The sequence below is a fragment of the Urocampus carinirostris genome, chromosome 5 (assembly GCF_059441175.1).
Source record: "Urocampus carinirostris isolate Australia breed hairy pipefish chromosome 5, RoL_Ucar_1.0, whole genome shotgun sequence".
Lineage (NCBI taxonomy): Eukaryota > Metazoa > Chordata > Actinopteri > Syngnathiformes > Syngnathidae > Urocampus > Urocampus carinirostris.
In genome coordinates this window covers 16,292,150-16,313,247 of record NC_142353.1, presented here as the reverse complement: position 1 = coordinate 16,313,247, position 21,098 = coordinate 16,292,150, and the positions used below count along the sequence as shown (strand labels likewise).

Below are 21,098 nucleotides of genomic sequence, written 5' to 3'. Positions count from 1 at the left end.
AAAAATAAAAAAACTTAAAAGTTTTGGTGAGTGGAGATGACCTGTCTAAATAGTGGACACAACCATTTTGGACAAATACTTTGTTTGTGGCACATAAGAGGGACATGCATTCAAAGGTAATTGTATCCGGATCTCAATCCTGTCACATTTGCCTTTGCTGTTCTTTTCTTTCTCTTCACACTGCAGGATGTGTTTGACATGAGGATTTCCATGTAGATGTGGGTAACTGACAATTAAAGCGTGTTAAGCTTTTAACAGAACGTTAATTGTTCACTAAAACGATTAGAGAAGGGAATCAATTATACACGTGCATCAAAAAATATGCTCTTTCCAACTTCCCTCGTGGTGTTGAGGTTGTTTATACACCTTGAACCGGTTGGCAGTCAATAAAAGTGGAGATTATTAAACAATTGCATGGACGCTTTCACACAAATGAAAAACTTAATTTTCAAAGAATGTTTTTGGATGTTTGAGCCAGGTGAAGAACTGTAAACTGAACAGGCACATGTGAGAATATCCAAATGGTAATAACCCCACTACATCAATAGACAATAACAATTTTTAATTAAAACTGAGCATTGGCTATAAATGTCCTCCAAACAGATTTTCTTTTTCAACAAGGCACAGAATGTGTAGAGTTCCTTCCCACTATTATGCAAATATGTTCTATAAAAACACCTCTGGATCAGTGGTGTCAAACTCATTTGGGCTCGGGGCCACATGCTAGAAAAAAAATCCCACAGGGTTGGACTATTAAGTTTGGATGGTAAATGGTCTGCATTTATATAGCGCTTTTCAAGTCAATGAAGACCTCCCAAAGCGCTTTACAATGTGCTTCACACTTACCCATTCACACACACACTCACACACCAATATTCTACTTTCAAATGTATCAAATGAAAGGATTGTGCAGATGGAGAAGAACATATTCACTTATCTCGACTCTATCGTTGTTGTCACTGTTTTCCACTTTTCCTTTCAATTATCACTCATTTTTTGGGACCCAATATCATGGGCTGGAAAAGGAAATAAAACCCACAAAATGAAATAGTTTGCACTGATTGGATTTAAGAAGGCAGTTTACAATAAAAAGCTGTGCATTAACACTTCCCAAACAAGAAAAAAGTAAGTAAAAATGAAAAGCAAGTCAGCTAAGGAGGCAGGTGAGACAGTGCCTCGCTTGTCTTCCTGGGAATAGAAATTAAAAATATGTTGAATGGTTACATATATTCGGGTTTAAAGTTATTTCTCTTTCAACTTCATATTTTTGGAATTTTACATGTCCCTTTCTGTCTTTTTTTCTTCCTTCTTACTGTTTTTTTCTTCCTTTCCATCTAACCTTCTTTTGCGCTCGCACTTGATGTTGCCAAAGCCAGGTTCCTCTCACAAAGAACCTGCACTTGTATTTATCTCTCTCTCTCTCATATAATGGCGGCACAGTGGTTAGTAAACCTTCTTGTGTGGAGTTTGCATGTTCTCCCCGTGCTTGCGTGGGTTTTCTCCGGGCACTCCGGTTTCCTCCCACGTTACGGAAACTTTCATTTCAGGTGAATCGGCTGGTCCAAATTGTCCCTAGGTGGGAATGAGAGAGTAACTTATCTGTCTCTGTGCACCCTGCGACTGGCTGGTCACCAGTTCAGGGTGTCCCCTGGCCACTGTCCGAAAGCTGGGATGGGCTCCAGCACCCCCGCGACCCTACTGAGGATAAGCGGTGCAAATAATGGATGGATATATAAATATATATCTCAACCTGTCTTTCTTTATTAGTCCAGCCCCGCAAGACTATTTTTTTCTACCATGTGGCCTCTGAGCCCAGATGAGTTCTACACCCATGATACATCCCTGAGATTTTGCCCCTTGCTATTATTTCAGGTATTGTATAATAGGTCCTCTAGGAAGAGGAATGAAACTTTGCTGTTTTGTACGCCGTAAATTAATAAAGATGAGTGAGTGACAGCTGAGTGGTTTATTTGGCATACTTACACCCCCCCCCCTTCTTTTACATGATCATTTGCATAACTACTATAACTCATTCCAGGTCCTACTCTGTCATTATGAATACACCTGAAGCACTAGATGTGAGATGTGAGATGTTTCTGTTGTAGTTAGATTGGAATCTACAGTGAAGAAGGCCAGGGAAGCAGACAAAAGATTTGCAGATTTTTTTTTCCCAAATTAATACTTAGAAAGTTGAGCAACTTCCTTTACTGACCACGGAAAAAAATCGCCAAACCAGGTGTACCTTATACGCGTACAAAATTGGGTATGCGGAGAGGTGGGTAGAGTAGCCAAACGTTTCACCTAAGTAAAAGTACTGTTACTTCAGGATAATATTACTCAAGTAGAAGTAAAAGTAGTAATCAAAATACTTACTTGAGTAAAAGTAAAAAAGTAACTGGTAAAAAAATGACTCAAGTAATGAGTAACCATAGCAACGTCGTATTTATTGGTTTTTATTCAAACCACCAGATCAGATCATCAAATTATCAAAGTCAGCCAATCAACTATAAGTACATTTAATTTAGAATTAGATTAAATTAATGAACGTAAATTCATGTGCTTTAATAAATAATAAAATAAAAATAGGATTAATCAAATTCATAAATTAAGAACAACAACAAACATATATATATATATATATATATATATATATATATATATATATACATACACGTGTGTGTAAGGCTAAATGTATATGCACTGCGCATACAGCACAGTAAAAAAGCCTTCTTATGTACGTATTTAATGAATTTTTTTTTTTTTTTTTTAAACAGGAAGTCCAAAACAAAAACGCTGCATGGTTGAGGATCATAACAATAGTAATACATTCCACTTTAAAGCAGCCTTCAGGACACCCCAGTTCGTTGTAAACCGAATATCAAACAATAATAAAACAAGCAAGTAATAAATAGCAAATAAAACCAAAGTAAAGATAAAATGAGACTTTAGGAAACTGACCGCTACATGTTTCCTCAAGTTCGATGTTGAATTCTTGAACGCAGAAATCTCCGTTCATTTAGGGCAAACAACAGAGACATTGGATGCTGTCGCTGGTGTTTGGCACCTTTTTTAAGGGGAACACGCGTTGGATGTGAGAGCAGGTTTTCGAACACCTCCTTTTCTGTGTTTTCATATTCGGTATTGCTAAGCGACATTTTCGATCTGTTTAAACAATGTTTCCCAACGCTGAGGTTGAATGGGGTCACGTGATGAGGCTGCTACATTTGATTGGTGAAACATGGTAGCGCCTGCCGGAGGTCTCCGTCAAGACCAGGGGTGTCAAACTCATTTTAACTCGGGGGCCACACGATAGAGCAAACATTCTGTCGGGGGCCAGACTAGTATATTAAAGAGAAAGAAAAAGAGAGATAAAGAAAAGGAGGGAGGGAAAAGGAGGGAAGGCGGGACAAAGAACAAAAAAGAGAGAGAGGGAGAGAGCGTGAGAAACAAAAGATAAAAAGTCGTGAGAGAGGAGGAAAAGAAAGGGAGAGGAAGAAAGAAATCCAAAGAGAAATAGAAAGACAGAAGGAGAGAAAAGAAAGCGCGAACAGAAGGAGAGAAAAGAAAGCGCGAAGGGTATGAAGAGATAAAAAAGGAAGTTAACAGAGACAGAGTGGGAGAAAAGGAGTGGAAAAGAGAGAGAGAGAAAGAGAGAGAGAGAGAGAGAGAGAAATAAATGCAAGTACAGTGTCTTTGTGAGATGCACCTGGCTTTGGCAACATCAAGTTGACATATTTCAACCTGCAGCTTGTTTTTCTCTTGCACTTCTCTGAGTGTTGTCTATTGAGTGTTGCCAGACACGTACTTATGTGGAAGGGGTTTATTAAGTAACGAAGTAACGACTTCAATGTTGCCTAATATAGAGGAGTAAAAGTACCGTTTTTTCTTTACAAATTTACTCAACTAAAAGTATTTAAAAATGCTCCTAGAAGTACAAAATTTCCTAAAACTTACTCAGGTAAATATACTCCGTTACTACCCACTTCTGCGTTACTATGTTTGTACCGTTATTGTTAAGTCAGTCAAAAAAATCTGCTGACAACAATCATGCATTTCCTGGACACATTTTAACATATTATCCATAGTTTTATTTTATTGAAGTTCACTTTGTTTTGTGTGCTGTTAACCAATGCGAAATCTATTGCACCCTGGTCATCCTAGAAAGGGGGTTACCACTTGTGAGGACCCTTCTCAAGGTTTTCTTGTTTTTTTCGTGCTGAGGTTTTGACTTTTTCCTTGCCCGCATGTTGGTTTAAGATCAGGGGACGGTGTAATTGTAATCCTGCGCAGTCCTTTGAGACATCTTGTGATGAAGGGCTGTACGAACAAATATGACTTGACTTGACTTGAATACATAAAACCTCGAAGGGCAGCCAGGCATGTTTTACTTATGGTTTATAATTTGAATTTCAACTATAAGGGGTTGATTTAATATTAAAAGTGAGTACAAAATGGGATACTGAAAGTCATCCAGACCATTTATTTGTGACAAAATAAACCAACGATTCACTGCAAACCCAATCCTCCTTACTATTTCTGGTTTGAATTAAATACAACAACAAATGTAAAAACTAAATTACTAAATTAAACTCAAACAAATACTTAAATACATATATAAATGCACAGGAGGTACCTCAAACAAGGTAACAGAAACAATCTTTGTTTTAACTGCAACAACAAATGCACACAAACCGCATTTAAAAACAAATACTCTAAGAAATATTTAAATGCACAGAAGTTCATGAAACAAAGTAGAATAAATATTTTTGTGTGAAATTACCTGCAACAACAAATGTACAAAAGCTGGATTTAAAATCTTGCAAATACAGTACTACTTAAATACATATGTAAATGAACAGAGGTACCTAAAACAATTAAACAGAAACTAGTCCATGTTAACATCATATTATTATATCTTTTGTGAATTAACATATACTTGCTAGTACATATCAATAATCATCACTCACACACAAAAAAGTTGATATATCTAATTGTATATAAGATAATTGCTCTTGGTGACCCTAAGCAGCTGTTTAGTTGGCTTATGCCTCTGAGTTATTGTTGAAAATGATCTGTAAATTGCAACCTCAACAAAGCTAACAAAAGTGACTACAGTACTGCTTCATTATTGAAGATATTTTGTTGAAAGGATGCGGGAGGGGCGGAAATGATCTTAGATTAGGCGGCGAGGGATGAGCAAATGGAGACAGTGATGAAAAGTAAGAGGTGGAGAAGAAAAGTAGGAGTTGCTTTTCGATGCAAGGCTTTAAAAACATTTGGAACATTTTGTCACAAGGACAGTCTCTAGGACATGAAGCTATCGACCATTTGAGCATATGCCAGGATCACTTTTGACTAAGGTAAGAGAATTGCAATAATAAAAGTGTTGATTGAGTCATTTTTCTGAAAATAAAAGGGTTAATATATACCTAAACTACTCCTTACCAACTTTTTTTTTCAATGGATCAAGGTTATAGGCACTAAGCTCGTATCTCATTTCTATCATTTTGCACAAATTCTAAGAAGGAAATGATACGCCTAAAATTGGCAAAAAGGATTACTGTATTTTCCGGATTATAATGCGCAACCAAAACCCCCAATTTGGCCAGTAATTTGAAAGTGCGCTTTATAATCTGGTGCACCTTGTATGTAAAATTGGGTAAGCTTTACCATCTATGTACCATTATTGCTCAGTCAATAAATGTTATTGTATTATTATGGTGACAACGGGGATCGAACCTGAAGGCACTTGTATGGGCACCACATCTATATAACATTGAATGCAACAGGAATGGAACCCAGATCGCGGTGGGACAAGCGCCTGATCCTATCCACTTGAGCAGTGATTTCCAACCACTGTGCCGCGGCACAGGACTGTGCCGTGAGAGCTCGTCAGGTGTGCCGTGAGATATTATCCAATGTCACTTTTTAAAATTTTGAATTTAATAAAACATTTGTGATTCATTTTCTGCAAATACGATGTCATTGTCAAGTGTCTGTGCTGTAAAAACTGGGGGTATTATAAATTATATTGCAATTAAACATACTGTTCAGTGTCATTTTACAACATTTTTGGTTAGTGGTATACCGCAAAATTTTTCCAATGTAAAAAAATGTGCCCTGGCTCAAAAAAGGTTGAAAAACACTGCACTAGGTATACAAATAAAAAGGCATGATGTCTTATCTTATTATCACATTATGATGTACAGCCATGCTTTCAGGACAACTGAATTACTTCTCTCAATGGCTTTTTCTTCATTCAGTTCAGAATCCTGTGCGCTTTGTACAGACTTTGCAAGTTGCCAGTACAATAATGTATTTAAGTGGTCTTCAACCTTTTCTGTACCACAGACAAGTCCAATGTCTGACAATATTCTTGCAGCTCGACCCAATAATACAGGGGTGGCGAACACGCGGCTCTAGAGCTGCATGCGGCTCTTGTCCAATAAGAATGCGGCTCTTTGCCTCATCATATTTTCTATATACTGTGGCTTTTTGCCTCGTTTCATGTTTAGTTTTTTCCCCTTTTAAAACAAACTTGAATCCATCGCAGTTAATAATAAATAATAAATACGTTTTTGGGCAGCACTGCGGCGCAGGGGTTAGCGCATGTGCGGAACAGTTCCTGTCATGGGAACCTCCTGCGTGGGTTCAAATCCAGCTCCAGACTTCCTGTGCGGAGTTTGTCGTCTTGGCAAAATTCCATGAAGTCTCTGAATTCTTGGAACTTCATCACCCAGAAAATGTTTTGACTGGTCGGGTTATTTCATTTTATTTATTTTTTCAATAATTTTGATTTAATAAAATTTGATCAATTAAAAAAATATATATGTATAATCTGGGCAACACGGCGGCGCGGTGGTTAGCACGTGTGCGGCACAGTTCTGAGGTTGTGGGAACCTTCTGTGTGGGTTTAAATCCAGCTACCGGCCTTCCTGTGCGGAGTTTGTATGTTCTCCCCGTGCTTGCGTGTGTTTCCTCCGGGCACTCCGGTTTCCTCCCACATTCCATTTCAGGTGAATTGGCCGGTCCAAATTGTCCCTAGGTGTGAATGAGTGAGGGAGTTATCTGTCCCCGTGTGCCCTGCGATTGGCTGGCAACCAGTTCAGGGTGTCCCCTGCCCACTGCCCGGAGATGGCTGGGATGGGCTCCAGCCCCCTGCGACCCTAATGAGGATAAGCGGTACGGCTAATGAGATGAGATGAGAAATAATATTTTTAAATTAATTTGGCAGATTTGTTGTTTTTATGCTGCTCCGGACACATAACTGACTGCCAATCATCTGCGTAGGTTACGTCTAATGCCGGTCAGTGCTCGGTGTGGCTCTTTGACTCTCACAGTTAAAATTTTAGGCTCTTTGTGCCAAACTTGTTCACCACCCCTGCAATAATAACATCAACAATTTGGTACCGCGACTAAAAATAATGTGATTATGAGATAAAACTTTATGCTTTTTCATTTGTCTTTAGTATCCCTAGTGTTCTTGGTTATGGCATGCTTTCCGCCCTTACTCGGGTTTGATTCCCGTTGCATCCAATGTTATGCAATAGGGATCAATGATACATTCTGACTGATCAATTATTGCACAAATAGAGTACTTCTTTGTGCAACTCACGCATGTTAGAACGATAGGAAGGGCAACAGGAACTGAGGCAGGAGTGCTCAAAATAAGGATAGTATTTAATTACAAATCCAGGAACAAAGCAAAAAACAGACAAGGGTCACTAAACAGAAGACATGTTCTAACAAAATCAAATCTGACAATGTCCAAACCAGAAACAAAGTCAGAAATGGAAAAGCAGATGCAAAGAACAAAGTAACAAACAAATGCAGGTATTCATAATTACTAACAAACTGTCCAATCAAGTAACCAGAAACAAATAAAAAAAGGGTGTGGCAGTGTAATGGCAACGTACTGTCATGGTCGCCTTGGCGACCGGTCTGCCCCGCCCCCTGGGCACCAGCTGAAGCAGTTCAACTAATTGCGTGTCTGCTATTTAAAGCTGGATTGTGGGTTTTGCGGGTGCTGGCTCATTGTATACACATTGTCCGTTCTGTTATGCCTTGTCCTGTTTAGTTGAGTTGGAAGAAGCCTGTGTTTGCACGTTTTTGTTAAAGCCTGTTTGTTCTGTCTTGTCCCTGAGTTTTGGACAACTTTTATTTTGGTAAATAAAAGTTTTTGATCGTCACACAATTGAGTTCTCCCTTCCTGCCTCCGTTCTGGTCCGGTCACCCCTTCCATTCCGTGACACGTACAAAGTAACAAAAAAAGCAAATGGGCGCAAACAGCTGACAAAATGTCCGAACTCTGATGTAGCAATGACAGTGGAATTAAAAAAACTTGACAAAGTGTCCTGCCCAAAATGTCATTACAAAGAGTTAGAATAATTAGGAACAGGTGTGTGGTGGTTGGACATACCTCTGCCCAGTTCCAAACCTGGTTGGCGCCCTCTTAAGGAAGGAGGCATACCAGATCCTAAAATAGTCCTTACTGCGCCTTAAATATATACAAAGAAAATATCAATAAAGGTTTTTGGGTGTGCAGCTTATAGAGCTGAAAATACAGGTAAAAAGATAGAATCAGAAAGCTCAATCAGCAAAATTTCTGTTTCCAGAAGGAATCTGATTAAATGATAGAATCAGTGAAAGTTAATACAATGCGATTAATTCCGATTGTACAACTTAACAGAGAAATGTTTAACCGTTGCAGGAATTGCAACCCCTGATGGCACAACTTGATTTACAGCGTGAGAAGGAGGCAGATGTGCCCACCAAGAAGGCGCCACCTATGTGCTTGCAGAAGGCCAAGGCTCGTTTCCTGATGGGGATCTCCTACTTCTCAGGAGATATGGCCATCTTTGCAAAGTGGATGGAAAGTAAGTTAACCCCAATGGTTGACACATTACAAAGAAGCAAATATTTTCGAAAGGAATCAGCTGGGAAGGGCTCCATAATACCATAATCTGGTTACTGAAAAGAATGGATGATTTGTATGATATACAGTATTTATATTTTGAATAGCGTGACATTATGTCCATGTTTCAAAATTATAATTTTATGGAACTGTATATCCACAGTTTAATTTACATACGAGCAAGTACTGTCTTCAGACATAATATCAAATATATTATTGTGTAAGGATAAGCTAGCAATATTCACTAGCTCTTGTCGGGCCGTCATGGCTCACTAATTTGTATGCCTAGTATCACGTCCCATTGCATCTGGTCTGGTCCCACTCCATACATTTAAAGTACAAGGAACATCGTTATTGAGAGAGGAGATTATTTTCCATATACTTGCATATTCAAATCAACATCTGGATGGTGAGACCAGATGAGATGGGAGAGAGCAGTTTAAAGTCTTAATCAACATAAAAGAAATAAAAAAACTGAATCTTCTGGGCTTGTGAGTACAGAACACAGCTGTAATGATGTGCTTTCAAAATGGCTGGTGATTATTCATATACCAAAGGGGTGGAACACAGAAGTAAATGGAAAATTTCCCAAGGCTCCAGTTCACACCAGTCCTTCGTCCACACTTGCTTCTGCAGGTGGTTTCATAAGACTCGAAGCATCCCGCCAAACAATTGATCAGAACACAGCTTAGAACAAAGTAAAGACCGTTTAATGGTGTGTGGTAACAAGTGAATGAAACAAGAAGTAAATAATATCTTGTCTGATCTCACTCCATAAATTCACAGGACATGTGAAAATGTTCTATACAATGCATTGTTTCCAGAGAGCAAGGAAGAAACAAACAAAAAAACGTAAAATGTAGATTGTAAGTGGAATATTCAGATTTATTGTGAAACACCTGTAATCAGCATACTGTTGTTCAAAGTTCATAAGATATAATATTATAAGAAATTCAAAAGATCTTGTTAAGTAATATTATGGACCACCAATATCACGACGATAATGCAGAAAAACTGATAGCAGGTTTAAAAGATGCAATTTCATTGAACTGAATCTTAAACCCTTCCTTCACTTTTCAATGAACGGATAATGTACAGTATGCTAACGAGGATTCCCTCTATCTTAATATCAACGCTTCATTGAAATGTAGGTCAATCTCTGCCTCTTTATCAAAGTAGGCCACGATATGCTCCAGATCACCTGTGACACTTGGCATGATAGTTGAGGTATCATAATATTTGGGCAAACATAAGATAAAATCAAAATGATACCTGCACTGTCTTCCAGAACAGTTTTTCTTGCTCCAGTTGCTAGACTGGGTCTTACGTGGTGCTGCTCAGGTCATGTTTGTGAACAACCCGCTGAGTGGCCTCATTATCTTCGCCGGCCTCATCCTGCAGAATTATTGGTGGGCGCTGAACGGATTTGTGGGAACTCTTTTTGCCACAATTTCAGCCCTAGTTCTACGACAAAACAGGTTTGTGAGCACAGTCAGCATTAGTGTTGAAATTCTGAAAGCTCTCTGTATTTTTTTAAAATAGAGGATGTTTTTGTGTAAAACTAGGGGTGCAATTGCTGCAGGACTTTACGGCTACAACGGTATCCTCGTAGGCTTGTTGATGGCTGTCTTCTCAAATGCGGGCGATTGGTACTGGTGGCTCCTGCTGCCCAACATATTCATGTCCATGATGTGGTAAGATTTTCATACTTTACTTGCTGACAGGCTGAAGTCAAAAAAACAGTATTGAAACACATCCAGGTATGGTTCTCACGTGCCAAGAATTGTATATCTTCATCATCCACAAAATTTAACCAGACCGGTTTCATGATATATTTGACGTGGTACGCGAGCCAAATAAGAGGCTGATTGAAGTGTCTAACTTGGGCATTTAAGGTTAGATTTATCGTCAGTTACAGACTACAAGTTCTGCTCATCAGCGTTGGACACTAAGATGTTACTTCATTTAAAATGTAACCCAGTCATTCCTCAGATTACTGACAGCAAAAGTAGCACGTTACTCAGAAAGTAACTATCCAGGGAAAAATGTTATTTTTTAAATACAATTGAATAAGCTTTTTATTGTAACTCCTTATTTTACTTTTTCACTTGTTGCATAAGCACAAAGTCACCCAAAAGAATTAATGATACACTCTTACGCTGTTCTATCTATCTATCTACCCTGGTCATATCCCTCGAGAGGGGTGACCGACAGCAAGACAAACACATACACAAACAAGGAAAAAGTAGCAAAAAACACACACAAACATTTTTTGGGACCATGGCCAACCCAAATGCCCAGACTCCCAAAACCTCAAAACACTCTCCTAATACACTCTTCAAATATATTTTTGGGATTCAGAGCATATTTTACACCTTAGTATTTTTGCATGCACTAAGCACGTTATACTTTTTTCTGTCCACATAATAGCGTAGTCGAGGAAATGAATCTACTTGAAGCTCCTAGGTGTGTGTGGAGCATTTTCCAGCATCCTTTACTGCTTTATGGGGCTTCATTTTACCATCACTACATAGATCCGCAGGTTCGAGAGCGTTCTCCATTCGGGCCCCAGTCCTGTGGAATGCTCTTCCCCCTGAGATTTGATCTGCAACCTCAATGGAATTGTTTAAATCTAGGCTTAAAACACACTTCTATTCGATAGCATATGAATGACCTATATTTCATGTTGACAATATCTGTGTATTATTCGTAATTGCAACAGCCATTGCAGCCTGGTCAACCTGGAAGGGGGATTACCTCATGTGCGGTCCCTTCTCAAGGTTTCTTCATTTTCCTCATGTTGAGGTTTTTGAGTTTTTCCTTGGCCTCATGTAAGTTTTAGGTTTTAGATGAGGGGATGGTGTAATAATAGTCTGTGGTTTGCAATAATCTGTGGTCTGTGCAGCCTTTGGACACTCTTTGTGATTAATGGCTATACAAATAAACATGACTTAACTTGTCTTGAATGAAGGACTAGATTAGATTTGGACCTTTAGAGCACCATGCACGTTGACCGAGAAACCAGGGGCATTCCTTTAGAGTGACCTACTTGATTGGTTGTAAAAGATTGCCATTCTGGTCAAACTTGTTCTGGCTAGGAGAGCAGAATGTCATTCTATAAAAGCTGCTTAGTCAGCTTTATTGTGGCAGTTTTCACATCTGGGGTAACATACCAGACTGCCTGTGAAAGATTGTGGTCTTATCTAAACCCCTCCCCCTTTTCTCGGTGGACAGACACACAAACAAACAAACAAACAAAGCGAAACACACATTGAGATCCCAAATAAAAACATTATTACCACCCTTGCTTTGCACCATTCCCGCCAGCAAAGACCACGATTCCTCATATAGTTCTAGCTACTGATTCATTAAAATTGATTGAACGCGTTTCAGGAGGAAATCCCAAGAAGGTAGTCCCAACACGTCAAGTCACAACCATGTGTTAGGTACTATGAATAAAGAATTGACATATAAATGAATGAATGAATAAAAACACAACAGTGGAATCTAACTAGAGAATTGTGAAATAGATGAATTAGCTGGTATATTGTTGAAGATGCAAGAATTAAAAATGGAAAATGGTCTGCATTTATATAGCGCTTTTCAAGTAACTGAGGACTTTGCAAAGCGCTTTAGAATGTGCACACATACACTCATACACCGATAAAAAAAAACAACACAAAATACATTCCTCCAAAGGAGAGGTGGCAATGGTGTCTTTGAAGCATTGCTTTTTAGGAGTGGCCTTTTTACTATGTACAAGGTAACGATGCTTAATTAGTCAGTCTTGTGCATGTACAGTTACTAATTCCTATTCATCAAAGTGAATGTGAAATCTCCCGAATAAAAAGACTACAGCTAAAAGGCAATTCAATTTCAGCTTCCAATTGTAAAAGACTCTTAAAAAAATGTGAGGTTTTGTTTCAGCCCCATTTTGTCCAGTGCCTTGGCATCCATTAACAGTCGTTGGGATCTACCAGTCTTCACGCTGCCCTTCAACATCCTTGTTTGCCTCCACATGGTGGCCACAGGCCACTACAACCACCACTTTCCCCAAGTTCTCTTCCAACCTCGGACTGAGCAGCCGAACATCACCTGGGAGGAAATCGATCTTGCCAAGGTAATCCCAAAGAGAGTACTAAACAGTGACGTGCGGTTCGTGTCTGGTGAAGCAGGTTTACAGATCAATTAATCTACATCTTAATCATCATTTGATTGGGAAAACAAGAAAGCTATATATCAAGTGCAGCAGTGGAAAAAAAAATTCTTACCTTCATTTACCTTAATCCACTGTCTCACTATTGCACTCTTCCGTGAGGCAAGATAACTGTGTTCCTCACTCTGCATCTGCAGCACAGTAATACATCGCATATTCATTGGATTACTACTATTCATAATATAATGTGAAAATTCAGCAATTTTGAAAAATAACATTTAAAAACTGTGAAGTGAAATAAGAAAGAAGAGCAGAGAAACCTCCAAAACATGCAGGACGTGCGGTTCTGCAGGACCGGGTTACCCAGCCCTGTGCTCGGCCGTAAGCATTTGTGGGCGCTTTCGCAATCATTGACGTACCGTGTCCTCATCTGCTTGTGGAAAACTTGTGGCCAATGCGGAATAAGGCATAATATTTACAAGTTTTGACTAGGCAAAGGCTTAAACCCAAGACCTCCAAGTCTTGAAGGCGCGCACCCAGCACTTAGACCTCCGAGTTGGTCTCTAACAGCTGCTTTACACGAGTCACGGGGCGCACTGCACGATAGGGTGCTGCACAGTTTGAAGAAACTTTTATGTGCGTCTTACAGTCAGTCGTATAAATTGAGGAGCAGTAGCAATATTCGGTCTCCTCTTCATCACTTTGTCTTGTGCGCAAGGAATGGGAGAGCTCAAGATCAGTCGCATGGCTGTGCATGTATACAAGCTGTTTCGATTGTAGGCGTTTCTGAATTTTAATCATTTCTGTCCGTTGAGTTTTGTTTTGAGAATGTTTTTGACATACTCCTCCCTCTATGTTAATGCCAATTGAATTACTATTAACTCCTGCGCGAGTTGATTAAGATTGAAAGCTGCGGGCATAATCTGCAAATGAGTTTCTTAATTGCAGTGCAATGTATTACTTTTCTTAGACATTTTCCCACTGATTCTGCCAAGATCTCATTCTGACTTTATAAAGGAGAGTGGGAATCTCTTTTCTCCATTCATACGCGTCATTAATTAGATGACGAAAATTTGGCCAGTGTAGGGAGTCATAGCTCCGCATAACAGGATGGGGCGGAGAGTGCAGCTGGGGAGATCCTCTGGAAGGGCCCAGAATGCTTCCTTAGTCATGGCCGACACCCTCGTAAACATCCACCTTGCGAAAAAAAAAAAGAAGATTAGCCGCATCGTATTATGAAGCACAGCGTTTAAAAGGTAGAAAAAACATAGTGGCTTGTAGTCTGGACTCAAATATTTTGAATATTATTATTTCATTAATCCATGATGACAGTTAAGGCACAGCTTCACCTGCCTCCCCTCACTGCATGTCACTGGTACTAACACCCCATTTCCCTAACCCTTGCAGAGCTAAGCAACCTGGGTTGATTTTCTTAATCTTTGACAATGTTTCCTCAGTTGTTCATGTCTGTGCCTGTGGGGGTAGGCCAGGTCTATGGCTGTGACAACCCTTGGACCGGAGGCATTTTCATCTTCTCCCTCTTCATCTCCTCCCCCATCACATGTGCCCATGCTGTCTTAGGCTCAACAATCGGCATGCTTTCTGGTAAGCTCAGGGATGCACACTTTTTTACCAAGCAAATACAGTAGGTCTGTCAAACATTGAGCCCGCGGGCCGGATGCGCCCTTATGGATGATTTTATCCGGCCCGCCATATGTTTCTGAGTATGTTAAAATAAGAAGCAAGTCTCAAGGTCATTTCTATCAAAAGATATGTTTTTTTTTAAATGAATGCAAACCAAATGCTCTCAAAAGTTTTGAGTTTGTATAGCGTGGTGTGTTGGTTCAGGTATAAAACTGCAACTATTAAAATAAACCAGTTGGCATATTCAATGCCAAACATGTAAATGTGAATGTACTCTATCTAACCAGCGCTGTAAAACAATTATTTCAGCGTACCAAAGTGCTTTACAGTAAAAAAGAGAAGCAAAAAATAAAAACCAAACAGAATTAAAAACAGTAAAGGACAATAAAACAATAAAAATACACCAGGATCGAATAACATAAAAAAATAAAATAAAAAAGCAACTTCATTCTAAATAGTATTAAAAGCCATCCTGAAGAATTGCGTTCTTAGCCTGGATTCAAAAAGGCCCAGGTCAGAAATAGGACGCAACTCGACCTAGAGCTGATTCCAGATCCTGGGGGCAGCGACAGAAAAGGCTCGGTCACCCCAGTGTTTGACCAGCGTATTTCCAGGGCGAGTTGGTCCTTGTACCACATACCTCTGCCAGGATTGCGAGCAGTTAAAAGCTCAGATAAATAAGTGGGAAGGCTGTTAAGAAGTTTAAAAACAAACATTAAAAAATCAATTCTAAAAAGGACAGGGAGCCAATGAAGGGAGTCAAAACAGTAGAGAATGCAAAAGTCTGCTGGTGTTGGTTGAAAGACGGGAGAAGGGTTCTGCACAAGTTGAAGGCGACTGATAGGCGACTGTGATACGCCAACATAAAGTGCATTGCAATACAGTAATCCTACCTACCGAGCTTAGCCAGGATGGTTTAAAAACAATTTGACTTTTGCTAGAACACGTAGCTGAAAGAAGTTTGTACTGACAACATTGTTATGCTTGTCGAAACGGGGTGACTTTCAAAAGTCACACCGAGGTCTCTGAAGGTTGAACTCAACCTAGATGACTGGGTGCAGAGGCCGGCCATCACAGTATTTGTTTTTGTTTCAATAAAGAATTTCGGGCCAACCACTGCTTAATATCAACAATACAGTAAAACAAAAAACAGTGATCGTTATTGTTTGGCTTTACGGGCAGATAGATTTGTATGACGTCTGCGTAACAATAAAAAAAAAAGGTTGTGCCTGGCAATAATTGACCCAATAGACATTTACAACCAGAATAGTATAGGGCCAAGAATTAATACTTGCGGAACACCCCAGGGAGAGAGGGGGGCAATGGAAAAGGAAAGGGGCACCCTAGCGTGACCGAGAAGGTCTTACGGGATAAATATGAAAAAGCTCTTTAATACAGTGTCATGGATGCAGACATAATTACTTAAACATGATAGGACTGCATAGTCCACCGTGTCAAAGGCTGCTGTGAGGTCGAGAAGCACAAAAACAACAGGGTGCTTAGCATCCATGGACAGAGCAATTGTCACTGTGCACCCTAAATAGTGACAAGATCTAAACCTGGATTGGAACTTCTCAAGGACAGAGTTTTCCTCAAGAAAGGACGAGAAACATTTTCCCTAAAACCTTAGAAAAAAGGACAGGTTAGAAACAGGTCTTAAATGAGATAAAATTACATGAAAATACTGAAAAAACAAAGCTAAATACTTTGAGTTAATATTCTTTTACTGATCGGGCCCGCCTCAGAACCGAAAGTCTAGATCTGGCCCCAGAGCCAGACTAAGTTTGATATCCCTGAAGTGCAGTAGTCAAGTCACATTTATTTATATAGCCCTTAATCAAAAAAATGTCTCAAAGGACTGAACAGGATTACAATGACACATTTACCTTATCTTAAACCAACATGCGGGCAAGGAAAAACTCAAAACCTCAGCGTGAGGAAAAAAGAAACCTTGAAAAGGGTTCACAAGTGGTTATCCCGCTTCCAGGATGAAATAGATTTAGCATTACAGTACACAAACATAGTAAACACTAGGTACCATGTTGAAAATTTGTCCGGAAAGTGCATGACAGCAACGACGCCCCCAGCCTGTAAACTAGTCCAGAAAGTCTATGACGGCCACGACGCAGCTTCCCATCTCTGCCAGCTGGTCAACGCAGGCGTTGACATGCTTCAAGTCAGACGCTGGTCCGCTGACTCATCTCAAATCGTCTTTCTACTTCGTATCACCACCAGGCAGGCAGTCGGAAAAAGACAGGACAATACAAAATATGAGGTGGGCATCAATCGTAAGCTTTGGAATAGAAGTGTGTCTTCATTCTAGATTTAAAAACTTCCACTGAGGTTGCAGATCTTATCTCCGGAGGCAGGGCATTCCATAGCACCGGGGCCCAGATGGAGAATGCTCTCTAGCCTGCAGACTTCTTAGCTCTCTGAGTCACAAGTAGAACGGCATTTTCCGAGTGGAGGCTCCGTGCAGGAACATAGGGGGAAACCAAATCAGAGAGATAAGAGGGTGCAAGTCCATGCAAACATTTGTATGTTAATAAGAGAACCTCAAAGTCAAATCTTAATTGGACTGGGAGTCAATGCAAGTTGGCCAATACAGGAGTACCGGTAATATGCTCAAACTTTTTTGTCTTAGTCAAAAGTCGAGCTGCCACATTCTGAACCAGCTGCAAACTTTTATAGCTAGACATCGGGAGACCAGAAAGCAATACATTACAGAAATCAAGCCGAGAAGTAATAAACGCATGAATTAAAACCTCTGCATCTGATTGGGACAGCATCGAACGAATCTTCGCAATATTACGGAGGTGGTAGAAAGCTATTCTAGTAATATTTTTCACGTGTGACTGAAACAACAGATTAGGATCACATATAACACCTAGACATTTGACCAAGTGATAATACATTTGTCTAGGTTCAGGGCAGTGTTTGAAAGCAACTCGCGACAATGAGCTGGACCAATAATCGACATTTCAGTATTTTCTGGGTTAAGGAGTAAAAAATTAAGTACCATCCATCTTTGAATCTCAGTAAGGCAAGCCTCCAGATTTCTACAACTTAACTGTCCAGTTGTCTCCAGTGGCACATACAGTTGAGTGTCATCTGTATAGCAATGGAAACTAATATTATACTTGCGGATAATGTCACCAAGCTGAAGCTAAAAAGAAAGGGGCCAAGTGCAGAGCCCTGTGGATCACCACAGGGGACATTAGAGTGTTTAGAGGTCAGATTGGCATAGTTAACACATTGCATCCTGTCTGACAGGTAGGACCTAAACCACGAGAGTACAGTTCCTGAGATACCAATGCATTCCAGACGAACAAGTAATATGTTGTGGTTGACAGTATCCAAGCAGCGCTGTGATCCAGCAGCAGTAACATTGATGAGGCACTGGAATTTATTGCTAAAAGGAGATCATTGGGTACTTTAGCAAGGGCTGTTTCAGTAGAGTGATTTGCCCTAAATGCTGACTGGACAGTTTCAAAGAGGTTTTTTTCTGACATGAAGTCACTTAGCTGCTGTGCAACGACCTTTTCAAGTAATTTTGCAAAAAAATGGCAGATTTGACACTGGCCTATAATTACCTTGGCTCTTTGGGTCAAGGTTAGGTCGCTTAAGTGTGGGTTTGATGACGGCAGACGTGAAGGCTACAGGAACAATACCCGAGGATAACGATATATTGATAATATTTAAAACTGATGGTCCTAAGATCCCAAACAGATCCCAAACAGATCCTTCATCAAAAAGCTGGAAACGGATCAACAAGTAGTTTGTTTGGCCCGACTGACCATCTGTGTAAGACTATCAAGGGAAAAATCATTGAAACTGGGAGAATGTTTCTTAACAACTGTCGACACGGTCCATACCTAACACCTCCACATCTTCGAGGTAGGACGAGGTTACAGAGCGTTCATTTACGCAATATCAGTATTTTTTAAAACCACCAATGTTAAATGTTGCAAGAGGGTGAAGTAAATGTTGTTGTCATCAGAGGTTTTTTGTGATTTGCATTTTGCTGTGCAGGCCTGGCTTTGGCAGCTCCATTTGGCGCAATTTATTTTGGCCTGTGGGGATACAACTGCGTGCTGGCATGCATCGCCATTGGTGGAATGTTTTATGCTCTCACTTGGCAAGTGCACCTGCTTGCCATTACTTGTGGTGAGTTGGCATTGCCATGTTAATATTTGAGGTTTGATCATGCTTTATAATCAAATTTCCCATTTGCAGGCTTTTTCTGTGCATACCTTGGCTCCGCCATTTCCAACATCATGTCCGTGGTAAGTTTTCTAAATAAACCATGAAACAATCAGGCATGAAAATCCCTCACCGTTTTGAAGCAAAAAAAAGTGACCTACCGGAATTGTGTAAATCCAAGGAGCAAATGTTTTGATAGGGGTAGAGGGGTTTAAGAATTTTTCACATGCGATACAGTAGAATTGCCAGATGTATCTCTGGGGATGAGCTTCGCCTTTTTCTTAGCCTGTTCAGAAGCAAGCTAGATATAGGGAATAAATCCCTACAGTAACTGAGACAAGCGACTTGAGGCTAAATTTAGCCAAGATAATAAACAATATATTGTTTGGTTGTAAAGTATACCGGAACATTCTTCCTCCACAATCTACTCACCTTTTGAACCAACGACCCATTTTCATGCCTGATTGATATCATATTAAAAAAATCATTCAGGTTTCCTCAGTAATGAGTGCCAAACAATTTTTCCGCCATAGTTTGGTCTCCCAGCCTGCACATGGCCCTTCTGTCTCTCTGCGCTCACCTTTTTGCTCATCACCACAGAAACAAAAAAAATATTTAAGCTTCCACTAGCCAAAGTGGTCTATCCAGAAAAAAACCTGGCCTGGTACTGGAAAATGAAGAAGGAGGAGAAGCAGGAGAAGCTGGAGGAAGAGCGAAAACATAAAGAGGAGCAGCAGAAAGCTCTCGAGGAGAAGGAGATTCGGGACGAAAAAGAAGAACTGAGGCTCGCCCTCAGCGCAATGGAAGAAGGCAACAGTACACTTCGAGTTTTACAGCCCGAAGCCGAGAGAGAACAAAGACAGACTGGAGAGGAACAAACCACATTAACAATTGAGGGACTTGAGAATAATTTATAATCGAAAGTAAAAGAGGACCATTTTGTCAAAATGTCATAACTTTATTTAGGATTGACTTCTGAAATTCTCATTTTGACTCGTTCCATTCCAACTCTGTAAGAGTTGGTCCACGCCCAAAACACAATCCCTCGTCATTTTGCATGCCAGTGAGTACTGTGTGAGTTATCGAGCGGATGCATAACTACACTACACATCCGGATAGTAACTTCTGAAGGATCAAGGACATGATTTTTGAAGGAATACAAAATAGGGCGTTTTCCAACTGCCACCCAATGATACTTATTACTTGCATGCAATTTAAAGGTTGTACATATTATCATGAAGTTAGGCATTGCAAGGGAATAACATGTCACGTCTGGTCTGTACTGTTACTATGCTTGCTTAAAACCCTGTATTTTAAACCTTTTGTAACTTTCATTCAATGCCCTTATCCAGTGGTCTTGATTATTATTTTTTTTTTAGTTATGTACTTCATGCCGTGTGAAATATTTTCTTAATACAACCCCCAGAGCAATTTTGCGGGGGTTAGTGTTTTTATAAATAAATGAAAATCAAAGCAGAGTGCCATGTCGTTGTCTGGTATGAATGCACACGCGAACAGTGACGTCCGGTGAGGTTTGCATAAATGCCAAACCTTTCAGCATTTTTTAAGCTTTAAATGTTATCGCGTCCAACACAATCCCAGAATATTCCCCCAAAAACAAGACATGAGGGTGTGAATCCATCTATCCATTTTCTGAACTGGTCATCCTCAACTAGGGTCACAGGGGCGCTGTTTTCAAGCAGTAGGCAGGGGACACCCTGAATTGGGTGTCAACTGTTCACTTTGGACCTACTCATGAACTTGCTATGCATGTTTTGCCATGCAGACATAGGGAGGATATGCAAACTCTGCACAGGGAGGCCTAGTAGCTGAATTTTAACCTGACTCCTTCGAACTGTGGGGTTAAGTCACTAACCACTCATCCGCCGTGCCGCCATCAATCGTAATTATAAGCGGAAATATATGAACTGTATTAGAAATGTGCATCTTAGAATACTCGAAGGACGAGAATTTTTTTTCTTGTATTACATAACTTCTTCAACCTGATGACATCAGTGAAAAGACTGCAAAGTCTCAGAGCAAGAACAAGCAGGACAGTTTCTTCCATCAGACTCTTAGAACTCTGAATTATCTCCCTGCCTTGCCCCTTCCACCTCTCTGCCTTCTGCCAAATCAATGCAAAACTGCTTTATTTAGATTTCTGCTTATACTTTGAATATG

At 40.0% G+C, this 21,098-nt stretch overlaps 1 protein-coding gene across 1 annotated transcript; it reads left to right on the top strand.

The window, feature by feature from the left end:
- Positions 1 to 5,288: 5,288 nt before the first annotated feature.
- Positions 5,289 to 20,395, top strand: slc14a2 (solute carrier family 14 member 2). The gene is made up of 9 exons (XM_088335061.1): positions 5,289 to 5,360; positions 8,711 to 8,876; positions 10,203 to 10,392; positions 10,480 to 10,608; positions 12,842 to 13,034; positions 14,528 to 14,675; positions 18,747 to 18,881; positions 18,951 to 19,000; positions 19,451 to 20,395. The coding sequence occupies exons 1-9, from the start codon at positions 5,337 to 5,339 to the stop codon at positions 19,832 to 19,834; spliced, it is 1,419 nt and encodes a 472-aa protein (XP_088191187.1). The 5' UTR covers positions 5,289 to 5,336; the 3' UTR covers positions 19,835 to 20,395.
- Positions 20,396 to 21,098: the final 703 nt, after the last annotated feature.

Excerpts from the sequence above, each read along its gene's own strand:
- slc14a2 (XM_088335061.1), top strand. The coding sequence starts at position 5,337 with ATGCCAGGATCACTTTTGACTAAG. Across the intron at positions 10,393-10,479 it reads CTAGTTCTACGACAAAACAG|GGGTGCAATTGCTGCAGGAC; the intron begins GTTTGTGAGCAC and ends GTGTAAAACTAG. Across the intron at positions 19,001-19,450 it reads TTTCCAACATCATGTCCGTG|TTTGGTCTCCCAGCCTGCAC; the intron begins GTAAGTTTTCTA and ends TTTCCGCCATAG.